Source organism: Sipha flava, unplaced genomic scaffold (genome assembly GCF_003268045.1).
Source record: "Sipha flava isolate LNK unplaced genomic scaffold, YSA_version1 34_pilon_pilon, whole genome shotgun sequence".
Classification (NCBI taxonomy): domain Eukaryota; kingdom Metazoa; phylum Arthropoda; class Insecta; order Hemiptera; family Aphididae; genus Sipha; species Sipha flava.
The window spans coordinates 3,543,204-3,563,315 of NW_020273045.1; the positions used below are offsets into that span (position 1 = coordinate 3,543,204).

The following is a 20,112-nucleotide window of genomic DNA, read 5'->3' on the forward strand; positions in this document are numbered from 1 at the left end:
TATTGTAAATTTTCACAGAAGATCTTTAATGAACATTTTCTATAACAAAGTTTATGATAAACTCGTAGTATATGAGATAATAAATAAAAGTTAGAGTTGAAAGGTCGACATACATCATCGTAATTCCAAACACTAAAGAGTTTCAATGCTCAAGTATACAATTTTCGGAGTTATACGAGTAAACCAAATTTGGAACTTTGGGAACTTCGTATCGGAGCTCCGAGTAGCACACGAATTTCGTTGATGGGTTCTCTATAAATCAATCTTATTATCTTTCATAATGGAATTCTTAGTGATAACATAATGAGGTGTGAGTTGATTTAAGTCAGAACGAGAAAATACATACGTATGCAACATGTGTATTTGTAGACACCGATTAACTTGATATAAGGATACGGTTGATCTTGAAAGTGTAATTTTTTCTTTCGGGTGCGATAGTTTACAAGACATAATATTTATATTTGTCGTTAAATTTGAATTACAATAAAACGAAATAATTTGTTTTTTCGGAGAAATGAAAACAATTGTTGGTCGCATAAAAATCAAACCCATAACTCCGGATAAGGATTCCATTCGAATCCAGATCCGAACATTCGGAAAATGTACATCCTTGATGCCCGTTCCATAATGCGCAAAACAACATTTCACATGGTGTATCCCCGTGCACACAGGTAACACTTCCGTGCTGCTGACGGTCTCGTTCACGGTGGAGCGGTACATAGCCGTGTGCCATCCATTGCGCGGCCGAGTGCTGTGCACCGAGTCCCGGGCCAAACGCGTCATACTAATCGTCGCGCTGTTTTGCATCGCGTGCACGGCCACCACGCCGCACGAGTGGCACATCGCCATCGACTCGGCCACGGGCAAGTTCAAGAAGAGCAGCACCGAGCTGGGCCGGAACGACATCTACAAGAAGGCGTACAACTGGTTTTGCATCGTCACGTTCATCTGCGTGCCGCTGTTGGTGCTGGCCGTGCTCAACTGGTTCCTGATCAACGCGGTCAACCAGAGCCGCAGGAACCGCACTCGGCTCACGTGCCAGGTAAGTGTCCTTTTTTAAACGAACTTTAACGTAACGATCTTAAACATCAATCGTAAATGAACGCGCGCGCTAATGACGGCTAATAGATCGTCCAGTGTTTTTTTTTTATTCTTCTCTCTCTCTCTCTCTCTCTCTTCAGGTCTCAAAATTGTGTGCAATAGGCAGGTTTAAAATTGTGCAGAACTTTTTTCTTTTTTTTTTTTTTTGGCTTTTGTACATTTTTATTTGATTAACAAGGATTGTTGAAAATTAACTTGTATTCGTTTAACATCTTTACAACTTATGCTAAAAACAAGTTATATTTATGTATGAAAATCGATTTATGTTGATTTATTTATTAATATTATGATAAACTTAGCTAAAATTTCTAAGACTAGAAGTCTATTTATTACAATTAATTATTGATAATACCAAAAACAATTATGCAACGATGTCACGCGTGCACTTCTAGGTTCATTAGTTTAAAATTGTTTGGTGTGTGGACTCAGATGTGCAGTAGCAAAATACGTGAAATTTAGTCTCTCTCTCTCTCTCTCTCGATACAAATTTCAAGAAATCTCATGTACCTATTATTACCAATACTGTTAGAAGGAAAAATACATCGTTCAAAGTCTACTTGTATAGTTTTGAATTAACAATTCTAATAATTACACTCGTTCATATTATATATACGAGCAATATATATTATACAATGTACGCGTATTCAAATATTTTCTCAAACGATTTGGATACACAGAATTTTGGATATTTTGCCCCCGGTTTATATCAACGCGAGGTGAGATTGCGACAAGACATTAATGGAATCGACGAGTGAAAGGAATAAAGCAAATATTTTATTTAAAATAATTGATACCGGGAGCTACTGTGTATACTTGCTCATGGGAGACCGCATTTTTCTACTTATATACTTCTATATAATATCAATGGAACAACAATCCTCGAGGTCTCTATGCAAATTTATAATTCCGATTTAGTCGTTTTTCAGCACAAAAAAATAACATGTATGCGTTTAAATACAGGGTATAATGCAACGTTATTGTTAGTATTATTATTAATAAATCTTGACTTTCGACACGTTAACACGTAGATTTTTTTAAATTCGTCGTTGTAATATTATACTGAATCTGCGTATGCACGTTAATGCTACAATATTGATAGGAAATTATTGATATCGTTCGTTATTAAGAGACTTAAGCAATTTGGAAGATTAAATCCTTACAAATTGCTTTTGCAGAGATCATTAGCACTATACTGCTGTTGGGAAGTGAGAGCAAATATAATTTTTATTCTAAATAAATATATTATTTATTAATAAATAGACACGAGCAGTGGCTAATATTAAATTTTCTTTTATATTAAATTATTAAATTATATACATAGATTTTAAGACATATGTATGGAGTATTGCAACACATGAATGTGAGACGTGGGTAACAAATGAAGCTGAAAAAAAAAAACTAGAAACTTTTGAGATATGATTCTGGAGGCATAAGGAAACGATAAGCTGGATAGAATGAAAAACAAACAAAGAAGTACTTCTAATTATGGAAGAAAAATGTACGCACATAGATGCGATTAGAGAAAACATTGGAAAATGTTTGGACATGTTCTAAGATTCCCGGAAAAGCTGCATAATATAATATTAGAGGGTATAGAAGGTATGATAAAAGGAAAGAAAACTGCAGGACCATCTTGGAACTCTTATATAGGACAAATGAAATGTGATGCGTCACATGAAAAGTCAAAACCTTTAAGGAACTTAAAGAAAAAGCAAATGGACATAACGAAAAGTTAGAGTTGTAAACTTATCTTCAGGTGGAAAAAAATACATAGTTCTTACATCAATATTAAACGTCTATTTTATATTTCCTCGGACGAAAATTTTTTTATGTGATTCCATCATAATCAAAAAAAAATACACTTTATACAGACGTTAAAATACTCATAATGTGTATATATTTCATTCTATTTCAGAATTGAGTTTTTTTTTTAATCCTTGGTCATCCCAAAACTCACCCAATCATTTGTTTACCACTGGGCACTAGTATATAGAACTGCAGGGGTTGTTAAAAATTGTCATTAAGTCAAGACTTTTGAGGCGTTTTATACGCGTTTATTCTACTAAAATATAAATACAGATGCACAGTTTTATTCAATTTGTTTTCTTTTTCATAACGTTTATTGAAAGTTTAATACTAAATAATTTATGTCTTTAGCAGTAAATGTTCTTTTTTTATCATGTATTCAAAAAAGACAAACACGAATGACACCATTCAGGTAATACTCCCCTAGCAACACTGCTGTAGTATTTTTTCTAATCCCCAGTGACAATATCTACAGTTGCCACAGCATTTTAATGAGATTTCTACTTTTCCTTTCTTTCTCTTTTTTTTTAGATAATGCATTTAGCCCAACGAATTGAAAAAAAAAAAAAAAAAAAAAAAAGAACATTAGTGGTTTAAGGTGATTCTGGCCCAAATGGTAAATAAAATTAATTTAGTTTCTATTTTGTAAATGACAACAATCGTTACAATTTTCAATAGCTTAAGTGGTCATAATGAACAAAGCCAGTTCAAATGCACGTGATATCGAGATTGAAATTATTAAATAAAATAAAATCATAATGAAATCAAATATAATTTTATGAATTTTATTTACTGTAAAGGTATAATGTTACTATATTATTAAAATTTATCAATTACAATTTTAATATATTAATTGTATTAATTTACTTGTAGTGCATAAAACACGAACCTACTCGTAATTGGATCTATTTAAGTTCGTAATATAAATTTTAAGCCAAACCGTAGCGGAAGATATTTAATGATATCTAATTACGGTTTTCAAAAATAAGCTTCTGAAGCAATAAAATAGAATTTAAACCGATTTTTCTTACCGACAATAATTCAAAACGATTTGTTATAATAAATAAATTATGCACATAATAACATTAATATTACAAATATACTCAAAGTGCTGTAATATTATTTGCTAGTAAAATAAGTAGATTTATACTTTGATAAAATAAAATAAAATTCTTCAGGGTTACGTTATATGCCCACATGGGCAGTTTTTAAGAAGATACACTGACTGTTGCTAATTATTTTGTGTGCAAAATGGTTGGAACGTTTCCCAGTATTATTTTTTTTTTCTTCTGTATGGACACTTTTCAAGTAATTTGGACATTTGATACGTTTCCAGATTTTTATCAGCCTAGTATAGTTTTTCTGATTTTGTACAATCACATAAGTACGTATACATGTATCTATATTTTATAAAAACATCAACAGGTTATGTCAATGTCGTCTAAACATTTCCCATTTACCCGTGCAGTTGATAATTTTATCCTTTCAGTAGTAACGACCTCTCAAATAATAATAGTATATAATAGTAGTTCCACAAATACCTTAATTGTAAATTTGGCTAATTATAACTTGATATAATAATTTGAGTTATATTCTAGTGGTGCCAAAATATTATATATTGTACATGCTAGTTAACAAGACCCACTCGCCACCATTGAACATCCATGAAATTGCACTACTTAATAGCGGTATGGGCGCCAGTGAGTTAAGTTTTCGATCTTTTATATCCTTCAATATATTAACAAATCTACATGCGTACATAATAATGCCAATAGTGAAATTAATCATACAGAAATTTAGGTTATATTTTAAATCAAAAATCATCCGTGTAGGTAGGTTTTTATGGTATTTGCTGATTTTCTTTTATTATCTATTGAATAATTTTGTATAATTACGCATTACATCGTTGTAACATTTTACGATCATAATATTATGTATTTTAAATGATATTTGGTAGTTATTGTGAAATCGTAATATATTACTAAACCATTATTTCCATGATCACATCACAAAATTTAATGCAATTTAGCATTAAACGAATATAAATAAAAACTACTTTTCCGGAATTAAATTATTTTATTTATTTCTGTGAATTGTAAAATGAATATTAGATGTATATTATGTTTTCTTTAGTGACAATTTAACCACGATTGAAAATGAAATACGAATATAGTTAAATTTTACTTGTATTTATAATAACATATACATCATCACATACCTAATTGATAAAGTATGCTTAAAAGCTACCGGAAACGTAATAATTGTTTTAACAGTCTATTTTTAAAATAATTGTAAGGTATTATTAAAATATTAAAATTTCAAATTTATAAATACATTTTTGCAATTTTTAATAAATAAACATTATACGTGTCAAGACCATTAATCGTATTAAACTATTATTATTTTCTATATTCACTATGCCGATGATAATTATTTACTCTTTGCTTTGAAGTTATATATTATAGAAATATAGCATACTATTTAATAACATGTGGATGTCTAACTGAATAAAAATAATATTTTAAAATCATTGCTTTACTACAATTCATAGTAGAACGTCAGTATTCTAAATCTTTTTATTACGTTCATATTCATTACCCATGAACTGTATTTTAACAGTTGGCACAGATATCAAAAAACCATTCCCTATCACATTAATATATGAACAATTTTACTAGTAAGAGATTATTTTTTAGAGTTAGCTGGACGCATTTAAAATATATGTATATCATTAAATTGTCTTTAAATGTTTAAATATTAAATATTTTACAATATTTATAAATGGAATTATATTACTATAGTTCGTGTGATGTTCGGAAAATACAATATAAAATATACAATTATACTAATAATCAACAAAAGAACATACACGAGTTATTCATCAGAGCACATTTAATACAACAATATAATACGTAATAATCCGAATAAAAAAAAAACTAAATATTTCTACATATTTTGAATTGAAATTTCGATTGATGTAACCATGAATATTTAATACCAAAAATATTGTCTTGTATATAAAAGAAATATTATTCATAAAATTTTGGCCAATAATATTTTTTCTCTAACTTATCTTTCTTGTTCACTCAAGTACTTTAATTTTTAAAAATCTATCAATCTGTTTTGAATCAAAAAACAAAAATATTATTCATATTTATTTACATTTATATGGTTTTCTTTTTCGATTTATTTCAAAATTATTTATTCTGATAATAATCAATCAAATATTTTTATGAAATTAAAGTTTAAGTTATATTTTATGTTTATATATAATATATTAATTATAATAATATATATTTGAGTTTTTTATATGGTAATAATATCCACGCATATTAAATCAGAATTCAATAATTATCAGTTAATTTTTAATTATTTATGTATTTATTTATTTTGTATTGTTTGCTAATATATATATTATTCATTTTTGATATAATCAGAGAGAGATAAAAATATCCTATAATGTATACGCGTATTTGTATAATAAAGTTTCTACACAAACATTCTATACTATTTTAACATATAAACAATATAAATTATATGGTGATAAAAATTGAAAAACCACATTAACGAAATCGTGAAGATTTTTATGTAAATTTCTATTTTACGGGCAACCGAATATATATGGGTACCACTTTTTTAAATTGTGAAACCAAAAACCCAGCAGGAATGCAAACCCGCCTTTTTGTGTACTTACTATCTTTGAATCAAATATACATTTTCTTTATAAATGTACATAAAAAAATTTTAAAACGTGAACATTATAATCGTTACAAATTGAAAAAAAAATAGTTATTCGTACTAGATGAGAACAGTTGGCAAGAAGAAGCGATTGGCAACTTTAAAATCAAATATATCATTTCGCTCTAAAACTGTGCCTTGATCATAAAATTATTATTAGATTATGATTAATTTTTTAAACTTATATATTAATCAACTGTATTTTGAAACTATCTTTAATTGGTCTTTCCGGACTTACAAGTACTTTATAAAGTACCAAAAAAAGTTAAAGAAGCTCAAAATTACCAAGAACGACCCTTTAAATGAAGGTCTATATCTTTGACAAAGGTCCGAGAAAAAAAAAACTACTATAAATCAAGGAAATTAAACCGAATTATAAATTGCACGAATGTCTGAAATTTAGTGGTAAGCTATCTAATAAAAACTTTTTTTATCTATATACTCTACTGCTGTATATAGCAGGTGCACTTATAACAAATCGCTCTGTAGATATACTCAGAAATAGGTGCTTGTAAAATTTAAATTAACGATAATTTGTATAAAAAACGCATTGAAGTTCAGACGTGCAGAAAGAGTTAAAAAATAATAATTATAATAATAATAATGTTATTTTGAGAAAAATATCTCAAAAATTGTATTTTAAATCTAAAATTAAATAATAATTCAACGTCGTTTATACTGCTAGTATATACTCTGGCAGTGTATCATTCATATATAATTTTATCAAGAGTTGGAAACTTACCTTGAAGCCAAATAGTCTGTGAATTTGTGTTCTAATACAAAGTAAATCTAGTCAGCAAACTTATAAACGGGTTTCTTCACAACTTAATAGTTTTATACAGGATGTTAATTTCTAATAAGTATAACAACTATGGTTATTACAGATTTCTGTTTTTGTATCACAATTTTGCTTTACTTTTTCGAAATCATATTATAGATTTTAATCACTAGCTGTAAAGTATATGTTTATACTTAATAAACGTTTTTCAGAATTTATTTTCTTTTTCACGATATTTTCATAAAAATTGTTGATTCTATACACAATTTAATAAGACGAAAAAACAATTATATTATAGGTATATATAGGTATAACTTATTGTTTTTTTTGTGTTATAATACAATTTAAGGACATTAAACGCTATTACTTGTAAAGCAGTTTTTTTTTAATAATTTTTTTTCTTTAACATAATCATTTATTTTAAAATCTGTTACGACAGTACAATTAATAGTAAAACTGATGATGATTAAACATATTTTGATGATATAGATAAATCATTCCGGTAAGGTACCTATTTGAATAAAATTTATTAAAATAAATGTTTTTTTTTTTTTTTTGTTCTTATTGTTTCGATTTTAATGCAAACCGAAAAGTTATTTCATGATTATATTTATACTATAAAATGTTGTGTTTCATGTTATAATAAAAGTTATTAAAGTCCGATAGAATAACGAAACTTATTAATCCATTGATTTATCATAAAGCTAACAACAAATATTTAAACGTATTCAATATACAGGATAAGGAAGCAATCAAAGTTTCTTACAGAGCGGGAATTTAGTGTGAATGTTTCCGTGAGGTTTTAAAAGCGTACTAAGTTTTCTCGAGCTCCTCAGAAAACTTAGGTTTTTCGTATACCATTATAACTACATATTATCATAGTTTGTCTCTTGAGTACTGAGCACTATATCAGCTTATTACGAAATGACTGATATTCTACGTATTATATAATACTCACGTGCTTGTACAATGCAGTGCCAAGCTATTTACACCGGTGTTTGACATTCTCGTTACGAAGAACCCATTTAAGAAACCTTGTACAAATCAGATCCGATCACGCGTACACCGTATTAAATTAATATTTTCCAAAAATGAATTCCTTGCAGACTAGCAATATATACACAACGGGTTTACTCTTATTATCCGTTGTAGTCTTTTGTAGTATCATGCGTATTGACTATATAATAAGCATAAGATGTACCTAAAATAACGTGTGTATGTATTTGATTAAATAGTGGTAGCACAGTAGTATAAAAAAATATGTTTTTTAAAACCATTTTGCTGTCTTCGAGAATTTTTCGTCTTGTTCATATTATTATCAATGTTCATCGTACTGAAATAATAATGTATACCGACGTCCAACATAAATTACAATTTCAGATTTAAGCTGCAACTTAAATATCACGATCAATTATTGCAGAGTTATATGTATGAAAAATCCAATCGTCGTACGGAATCTGAACGAAAAAATTACTGATCTAAAATCTACGTATACGTTCAGATTAGTAAAAAAAAAAAAAAAATCCTCGTTCAAATTATGATCAGTATAGATGCTTATTTTAACTTTTAACACAGGGAATTTAGATTACAAAAATTAGTGTTAAGACAAAATATCACGTATAATTCATAAATATTATAACAACTTTATAGTATTAACTTTTAAAAAAAGCTCTTATTTAAAGTGACAAAAATTAAGTATTTTTTAAAGCAGTTTCAAAGTTCCATTTTATCTAAAATACCTGAAAGTCCAATAAAAACTTGTTCATATTATGATTTTCAAATTACAATTGAAAATATTTCAACAAATATTTAATTATCTAGGTCATTTATTTTTTATTTTTTTAAAACCACTCTATCCTCCTTGACAGTAATCACATTTGATCAAACTACAATAATACGTTTATACCATTATATTACTGTTGTATAAATCTCATAAAAAATTACTCACATTTTCTTTTCTATTAGATACGAGAAACGGCAAAAACAATTTGTGTAATTAAAATTCAAAATTTATATTATTTTATGGTTTTTAATAGAAACAATGTGGCCGGGCATCAGTATTAACAATATGATTATTGACTATCACTACTATCTCCGATACTCTCCTCCGTGTCACTGTTGATGAATGAACATTTGCCACATCAGCTTGCAGTCAAGTTGCAGTCCGACGGTCTTTCATTGTCTAATCGTCTGTGTAGATCTTACCGTAGTAAAAACAAAAAAAAACTAACGTCCGGTAGCGATCGTGCGGATTTTTTATAGAGAGAATAATATATATATTCCATAGTAAATGATAGGATATTTGACGATAATACGTTTTGGCAGAGGTATGCCATGCAAAAACGATTGTTGTTCCAAATCAAAACGCTGTAAAAGCGTTACCGCCGATAAGATAACAATTAGAGTAAATTATGACTGACTCATAAATTATTTACAGATAAAAAATAACTAGAATGTTACTATGCACAATTCTACCGAATCTTACACTGGTAATAAATTTATATTTAAGAGAAACTAAACGTTTTAATGGTACCTCGAGTAATCAACACGTATTTAATGCCAAATCAGATGAAATTCGTGTGGTTGAATTGGTATAGATTCGATCGTACTAGAACAAGATACAGATCGAAGGTTTGATCAAAAAACTGAAAAACTACTTCTGTTATTACAGCTGTTGAGAAAATATTTATATTTTAATTGAACAAATAAAATGTATTGTTATCAGTTAATCTATTTTGATTTGAATTTAACTTGTATGGTATAAAAATATAAATCTACTATGTTAGATACACATTTCGGATAGTAACGATTACCGAAACATATTTTATGCAAAAAAAAGACCAGTTCTAGATCCTGCAGGGAAATTGTAACAATCAAGATATTTTCTCCTGATTTACGATAACCGATAAATCGACCGCCGTTCTTAAAATAAAATCTAATCTCCAACAGAGTTAATTTAACTTCTAATCTGATATAATTTAAATTCCTAGTTTCGCCTTCATGATGTATTACACTAATCGGATGTATTATAAACATTTCTGCGCAACGTTAATATAAGAAGTCACAACTAAAAATTGAATAAGCAAATGCGAAATGCTATTAATACAATTTAATGTAGCTATTCTTAACTACAGTTGACCATTTGACTGGTAAGAAATGAACATAATACAGCTGTACGGTAGCATTATTTTGTTATTATTTTTTTTTATTCACATCATAGACGTCCAAAACGCTGAAAAAAAAAATAAAGGCGCCAAAAGACCAAACACGCATGTTATTATAAACAATTTTTTAACTCTTTCAGAAATATATAAACCTCTTAATGTATACCAAATATTCAATGGTGTGTACTTTATAAGGCTTTTTAAAATCCCGTATGAACACATACCCGATAATGTATAATATAGCGTACATACTATATATGTATATTTATAATATATGTGCATATGTGTGTACATGTACATGTATGTGCATTTAGGAACTATTACGAGAGTTGTATATATGTGATAATATATTTTGTTCGACGTGAAAATAAAAAAATAAAACACTAAAGCTTTGCTCTAAGATGGTTTCGAACTTGGCACGTGCAAGTAGGTATAAATGTCTACTATGTGAATTTAAAAAAAAATACCATCTCGTTTATTTTTAACGATCGATCGTATTTATAATTAAAAATACATTATTTTCAAAAACCGTACTGTGTATGAATGTTAAGAACATACAAATAACTCGTTCAGACATCGAGTTGGTCCGAGTATTTATACATATAATTATTTATACATTTCAAAGCAACAATGAACAATATTACAGCACTCGAAAAATGATTTCGACCAAAAGAGTAAAATATAGTATTATACTACATTGAAAAATTATCGTTTTAATCCTCTTATGATTATTATAATGTTATATTATTACACGCAGTATTTTGGTACACATTTAGTTTTTACTGTCTAATTGAAAGTTCGATAGTAAAAAAAATATACATTATTGTAAAATCAAGATACTGTAATACATAACAATAAATTCTTTTCGTTCTGAATCTAGTGTTCGTAAGTTTCACAAACGGATCAACTTGTTAAAAATACTATTTGGACATTATCTGATGCTCTTTGAGTTGAAGCCGTTTTTGAGTTTGAGCAAGTCTACTTCATACTTATACACACAATATAACGCGTACAAATAGATACATAATACATCAAGTGATTATCGATAGGCAAAGTACTGTATGAAATTTAGGACGAATGTCGTGATACGACAAGACTTCGGGCGCTCTATAGACGAATTAAAATAGTTCGTCGAAAACTAGCGTGCCTATACTTCGGCAGATGTAAGTGTTCTCGATCAGAAATGAGAGGAACTCGTTATAACCAAGTACTGCAGTGCACATAATGCTCGTATTGTTAAGATTGTACTACGGATGTAGTAGGGGGAGGGCCACGCAGACAGGTATTATCAAACTAAACGTAACGTTAACGAGTCATAAAAAATGAACTGTAAATACTGCGAAACATTTTCTGGTTATTTATTTTATTTTCAATGGTACTACAAATTTTTTTTAAAAAAAATTAAAATTATTCTTGCCAAAAACTGACTTAAATAATATCTCGTTACGAAGCTGTCAATTTTTTTCAAAGACATTATACGCTAAATGCTATAAAATTAATTCACCGTAAAAAATAAAATTGCTAATTGTAATACATAATAATATAAACGAAAAAAATATTCATTCGGTTCTAGATCAACATTAACGTATCATTGTAGATTATCAGGGGGCACCAGGGCCGTCCCGAAGATGAAAATCAAGGAGGGGAGTGAATAATATGAAAAATGTCGACTACAATTTTTTTACCCAATGTATGTAGTATAATTAACTATATGAAGTCGTATTTTTACTTTTTAACATTTATATATGTGACACACGTTCTCAAAATTGACAGTTTAATTTTATATAAATAACAATATTTTATATTGTATAATAAGTAGTTATATAAATTTTATTCGTGTATACAATGTATTACGAAATATGTAATATTTGTTATCCGTAAGTAAAATTAGGTCCTTCTAGGCTATAATGAAACAAGTTCGATTACCGACCGGTGTTTTGGTTGGGGGTTGAGACACCCCCAAGGCCCCACTTCGGGACGGCCCTGTGAGGCACAAATACGAGTATGTATACCATTGTCGTAATTTTGATCTGGTGCAAACTTTTTGCTGTGTTCCTACGCTTTAGTTTAGCGCTCAACTATAATCTATTCAATAGTACACGGGTCGTTCCAAATTTCTAATGTATATTACTTTTTTACAGTTTACCTTTTCAACAAATAAATCTAACAGTTCAGTGTATGTATTACGGTGGAAAACATCAACGTGGTGAATAACGTAATCTCTCTGAAAATTGGTAAATTTTGTAATTGAAGACATTCATCGGGTAATGAGGTCTGTTACTAATGAAGTTTGAAAATTACGGATTTAGTGCGATTTGACTAACGTAAGAGTTGATCAACCTACATTAAGATTGTTGAAGTTTTTAATTTGGCAAGAAAAATTTTAATTTAAATATTGAAATATCTTTCTTTATTTTTCCATTACGGCTCAATAAGATCAGCATGCCGCGGACCGGCGTGCGTTTTATTATGGACGCCCAGTGATTACCATATGTGACATATCTTCGTTAAACAAAATATAATAACAAGTGTAGATAGCTGATAAAAAACAGTTTTATTATTGTTGATATTTTGTTAATCCCAACTCGTCGTAATATCACAGATTATATTATTGTATAATACACAGCTATGTACAATACATAGCTAGCTTAACGATTAATCGAACGGTCGAATAGAGACGTAGAAATATAAGTTTCATGGACGGGTGATGATAAATCGAAAGACTGACCAATGGCATTAAAATTTGTGCAGTTCTAAAAAAATCGGGCCATAAACTCGGATAAGCTATTGAATGATATAAAGTGTACAGTAAGGACAGAATTGATTCCTTTAGGGATTCTTTATGATAAATGATTATTATTCACTAATGTGTTCATGGGCGCCGTAATAGGGGAGCAAATGTAATTGGATACCCTGGAATTAAAAAAATGAGAATAAAATTGAAAAAACTAGGATAGAGGCTATCATTATCATTATTGGATTTTCCAGCATAGGATAACCATACGTCCTGTTTTAAATAGATTTGTCCTGTTTTTCAGATTAATATCCTGTTTTTTCAATCAGAATTAATCAAAACGCATTTAATCCTGTTTTCCGAGACTGTCCTGTTTTTCATTATTTTTTCATCAAAAATTGATTTTAGCGGTTAATTGATAGTCATCAATAATAAACTGCTTTAAATATTTTTATCTATGAAATCCAGTCATGTTGAGATGTTCATTTTAAGTATAAGTAATTATTTTCCCCGAATTACGACGATGTTGAACGTCGATAATAATAATATATCATTATTGTAACTTGATATAATAAATATCAATAACATTCATAACAGTAGAACGTTAATTATTTTGCTAAAACATTTTTGAAATTATAAATTTTGTTATTATAATATATATTATAATTATTATGTATACATATATATATTATTTATATAAGTTTCTTGTTTTTTTTTTTTTTTTACATATGATCACCCTATTCATATATCACCCTAGCATCCTGCTTTATAAAATGAAAATAATTTTGTATTTTCATACAATTTGAAAAAATATTCCTATGTATTTAACTTAAATAATTTAAGCATTGTTTAGATATCAGTACATATGCATGATGCACCCTCCTAACAGAATTCCTGAAGACGCCTATGAGTACATTAATAATAATATGCATGTTTCCGTAGTCCATTCGACTTAAATTTTATAAAAATAAATAACAGAACAGAATGTGAAATACGTAATAAATTAAAATGTGCTATTTTCTTTTTATAATTAATTTTATCGATACTGTAATGATAAGTTTCCTCGCTTCCTTAACTTTTAATTAATAATATTTCTCGTCATAGACATTATTATAGCATTACTCATCATCACTTACTTGAAGTTTATTAATTTATTAAATTATTTTCAATAAAATGTTTATTATAAAATGTATAACTAATGATGATTTAGTTTTAATTCTAATAAAAACACAATTTTACGGATAATATAAATTTTTAAATCTGAAACAGTGAAAAACATTTGACTCTCCTTTGTACTTATCAGTTATTATAACACTTAATTCTATGATCAAACTACTCTTAACTAATATTAACTATATTAATTACAATTAACTACTGCTAAATAATTATAATTGTAGCTTTGTCGATTAATAAATAAACCTTAAATTAAACTATAAGGTAAAAATGATTTATTTAATTTAACATATCATAAAATTAGAAGTTATGATCAAACTACAACTAGTTAATATTAACTACACAACACAATTAACTCTATTTAAATTATTCAATAATATTTAATTACTGCTCAATAAACCTTACATTAAATCCGTAGTTCTCAACCGGTGTGTCGCGACACACTAGTGTGTCACGTATTACTGTGGAGTGTGTCACTAAAATATTATTAATTGAAACTATAAGCTTTCAAAGTATAAAGTACCCATATTATAACGGAATTATGATGAAATAATAAAAGCAGCATATAAAAAAAATTATAATGATATTCTTATCGATTCTTATTTATTAGAAATATCATCAATTATAACGTTAAAATCCAAATTTTGTATGTCTCAAAGTGGTTCATTTCGGATTTCTCTGTAAATCGAATACACAGGAATATTAAGAATTGAAAATTTCATTTTCTTTTCAACCTCATACATGTCTGAATCAGCATATTCGATATTGGAAATAACAAAAAGCAAAAAAGGTACTAAGAGTAAATTACACGAAACTTTGTCAATCATTTACCCACGAATCAAAGGCCTATGTAGGCCTGAATGTTTATTAACTAATACTGTTTTTCATAATACTTCCTTTTAATTTTTAAAAATGTAATTAAGTAAATTGAAACTTTTTTTTAAGTTTTAATTTTTTTAAATAAGATTTCATTAATTATTTCAAGTGTGTCGCTATTTTTATAGATCTAAATTAGGATGTCGTCATACAAAAAAGATTGAGAACCACTGCATTAAATGATTAGGTACATAATATCTATTTAATTTAACTTATCATAAAAATAAATTTTATAATCAAACTATTGTTAACTAATATTAAGTACAGTTAACTAATGTTAAATAATTATAATTATAGTTAACTATTACTAAATAAACCTTACATTAAATGATTAGGTACAAATTATCTATTTAATTTAACTTATCATAAAACTAAGTGTTATGATCAAACTACAACTAGCTAATAAGATACACAATTAACTATATCTAAATCATTCTAACTATATTTAACACTGCTAAATAAACCTTACATTAAATTATTAAATGATTAAGTACATAATATCTACTTAATTTAACTTATCATAAAACTAAATTTTATAATCAAACTATTGTTAACTAATATTAAGTGCAGTTAACTAATACTAAATAATTATAATTATAGTTAACTAACTTATCGTAAAACTATATTTTATTATCGAACTACAACTAACTAATATTAATTACACAATTAACTATAGTCGAGTCGCGATAACTCGAACCTCGTAACTTGAAAAACTTGACAAATTGATTTTTTCTTATTTCTTAACAAATGCTTAAAACACTCGATTTATTATAAGTCTTGTTAACTTGAATATAAAATTGTGATTTACAACTTAGTTGAAGTAAATTATTATATCTATTATATCTGTACTGTATAATAAAGATTAAACGAATAGATAGAAACTGATTATTAGCGCATGCACAATAACAGTAAGTATGTTGATTAGTATGATCGGTAATGTACAACCAAATACAATTATCAATTGTTTCAAAAAATTATATTTTATTGAAGAGGTATGGTATACGTTTAGATGATGATGATGGTGGTGGATATGATTGGCAAATTGTAACAGATAAACTTAATATCATTCAATAGACTACATTTTAATCATGCTACAATCGATGATTATGTTGTAGTCAGTAAACTAATAATCATGTGTATAAATACATCAAATAATGATTCCTGATGATCTTGAAAGAATTTTAAATGTGATTACGGCGAACCAAACAATTTTATCATTACAAACTGTTAGAAAATGTGTTGAATCTGTCAAAGGCGTGGATACTTCTATATTCGAAGTCATTGGCAAATTAGAAGATTTTGTGATAAAATTTATGAACATATATTTATCATAACGTTTTTATAAACGTAACATTTTGAAATTATATTTAATTACATAATTCGAAGTTTTGATTTAATTTTGATGAATTCGAGTTAGGTATCTTGAATAAAACATATTTCAAGGTGAATTTTTATCCCCCTTCAACTTCGAGTTATCGGGACTCGACTCCATATCTAAATTATTCTAAGTACATTTAATTACTGCTAAATAAATCGTTTATTTAATTAATTAATAGTTAATAATAATGTATTTAATTATACTTAACAGTTAACTAAAACATCATAGCTTGTCCATCCTTTTTTAGTTCAACCACCATAGATTTATAATCAATCGCCATCTTGTCTCGATGATCAAATGCATAAAAAAAAAATCGAAAAAACAAAATTGATTCACTTATTTATATCTGTACTGTCAAAAACCGTAATGAACTAAAATAATTTGTTTTGTTGATTTGTATAATATAACAATCAGTTTGATTTTGACCAGCATATTTTTTTACAATACTTATTAGTGGTAAATGATATCTGTTATACCCAACATCATTAATTGTAATTTTTTCCGCTTATATACAAATAGCACGAAAATACATAAAATTCTAAACGAAGTTCAATACATCACGGTTCTTAAAATCATTTGTGCCCCGGCCACGGCAGTTCCGCACAAAGCCGGATATAATTCAGCTGACAACTATACACGATTTATAAAAAAAATCACTGTAGAATTTATCACCAATAAGCGTTTTGAAATGACGAATATGTGAACGAAAAAATTTTGGGAAACAGTGTTGTATACGGATAATACACAAACACCGCAGACTGCTTTTCGTAGTACAAAGAATGCTATAATCTTTTCAGTGATGGATCTAGAATATTTACATGGTGGGTGCAATTTTGCTAAAAATGATTCTTAATTTATAACTTCGGGGTAAAATAAATTGAATTGGTTCAAGCATTCAGGAAAATCAGTTTTACCATGTAAAAGTATTTTGTTAACTTCCTAGAAAAATATGAGTTCCCTTAATCCTTGGTCACCACTTTATAAATATATAATATATATTAGAGCAAACTCATTAACAACTACGTCAATCTTTTTAGTGTAGACTCAATCAATTTAAAATAATTAAATAGCACATATAATCTTTTAATTACTTTGAGGTCAAAAAAGACCTTTCAGCGGTTGCAGTAAAAACGGGACGCACAGCAAATATTTGAGGATTTTTATGTTTGGGTAAAACTGTTTATTCAATATTCAATACACTAATACATCATATAGTATAAACAATGATATCTCAGTAATCTAAAATACGAGTATAACAAAAAACCATTCAATACGGAGAACGGTGGGTACTTAAGGCCTCTAGCAACCCTCTCCCTCGAAATCCACCACCGATTCGTTTTATTGTGCTGGTACATGTATATAGTATTATATTTGATAATATATACTAATGGGCGACACGAGAGGGGTGCAAAAGGGTGCACTTGCATCTCCTGGATTTTTTAAAAAAAAAAAAAAAAATTAAAAATATAGAATAGAGGCTATTATTTTCATTATCAGATTTTCTAGTAGCCTGTATTACTTTGTAGCCAACGAAAAAAAACGAAATCAGCGTATAACTATGCATGATGCCCCCTGACAAAATTCTTGTCGGTGTTTTTGCATGTGTAGCATAATAAAATAACTATTTGGTTTATTATTATGAAAAATATGAGATTTGTCATAATTTATCAACAGTCTTAGTAAATAACGTCATTGGCCGGTGAAAGTAGTAAAATTTGGGTGATTAAAATTGTTCTTTTTTACAACACTTACACATACCTACATAATTGAACTATATTAGTAAAATACGTCATTTACCAATAAATTATGTCTTTTACCAATGATTGTCTTTCACTGTAATATTATATATACATACACACCGGTTTTTACAATCAGATTAATCATGAATTTACATACAGCAAACATTTGACAGTCAAAGGGAAAGCAGATAGTTATTTATTTTTAACACTATGCTAAACTATTAACTATATATTATACAAAATATTAAGTATGAGTTTTGTTTCTTGGTATGTTTGTCTATACGGGAGGGCTACATAACAATAAATTGTTGATTCGCGAGCTCGAACATCAACATCTTCGGTTGTCGTCAATTAATCATCATCGACTAAAACCTAGTGGGTAATAGGTATACGTTTAAAAATAACAACCTGAGGGAAGGTTAAGAAGTTGGCCGAGCAAGACCAATGAGCGTTAGCGTGTAGTAGTAGTAATAGTGGGGAGGGGGTGTATATTGTATAGGTCATCATATATAAGTGTGTACTTACAATAACTTACCATGTACTGCTTAAGACTATGAAAATATTAGCCATCTAAATAAAATAGTAAACAATAAATTGAAATGAAAACAATGTATTATTGTATGGTAAAATAATAATGAAAATACTACACAAGAATAATTAACAACACAAGAACAAAAATATACAAAGGAAGTTAGACCTTCGGGCTTAACAATTAATAATTATAATAATAGTTATAATAATCGTTAATGTATATATGATCCGAAAATTAATTTAAAACACAATATAAAATAAAATAATAATACTAATGTCGATACGTACATATAGAATAATAAACTGTAAAAATTAAAAAAACTACTTGCTCAGATTTATTTTTTATTTTACATATGACATTATCGGGTTATAAAATATACAAAATATAATATATATATAATATATAATATCGACTGGCAAAAATTTTCTGTTGGACATCAAGCTTTCTATTAAGAAAAGCGTACGTTTTCTATCTTATAATTTTGACAACTTTATTATCAGTTCTATTTTCCATAATGTATCATAAGCAGAAGATAAGTCAAGGAAGACGGCACGAGACTTATCCTTGCGTAGGTAGCCGTTCTCAATATATGTTGTGAGCGCTTGATCGCAACAGACTCAGTTTTTCCTGAATTCGGCCTATTCTATGGGTAGTACTTTTTCTAATATGAGACTCTCAAAAAGTGTATATACAGTAGACAGTAGTGAAATTGGTCTATAACTGCTTGGTTTATTTACTGGTTTGCCAAGTTTTAAGAGGGCTATAACTTTGACGGATCGCCATAATTTTGGATTTTGCTAATTTTTGCTACAACTATAGCTAATTTGGATAACCAATTTCTACCTTTTGGACCAAGAAACTTGAGGAATTTTTGTAAAACTCTATCAGCACCTGCTACCTTACTACTCTTGATTGCTTTTAATGCCATCTCTGTTTTCAAGTCAGTGAATTCATCTATTAATTGTGTGTGTTTGCAATGTTTTAGTTTTCTTGTATAAATTGTTCTTGCTTGCGACTTTTTTTGTTTGCTAGGTTTGATATTTTATGTTTTGAAACATTATACTTGCTCAGAAGTATAATATTACAATTTTTT

At 28.1% G+C, this 20,112-nt stretch overlaps 1 protein-coding gene across 2 annotated transcripts in view; it reads left to right on the forward strand.

Moving 5' to 3' along the window:
* LOC112687370 (FMRFamide receptor-like) overlaps window positions 1–20,112 on the forward strand; it is a 106,055-nt gene that overhangs the window by 75,253 nt on the left and 10,690 nt on the right. For both annotated transcript variants that reach the window (XM_025560027.1, XM_025560026.1), the window contains one exon: window positions 672–1,042. In XM_025560027.1, coding sequence (XP_025415812.1) covers window positions 672–1,042 — 371 coding nt within the window. The remainder of the gene's footprint in view (window positions 1–671; window positions 1,043–20,112) is intronic.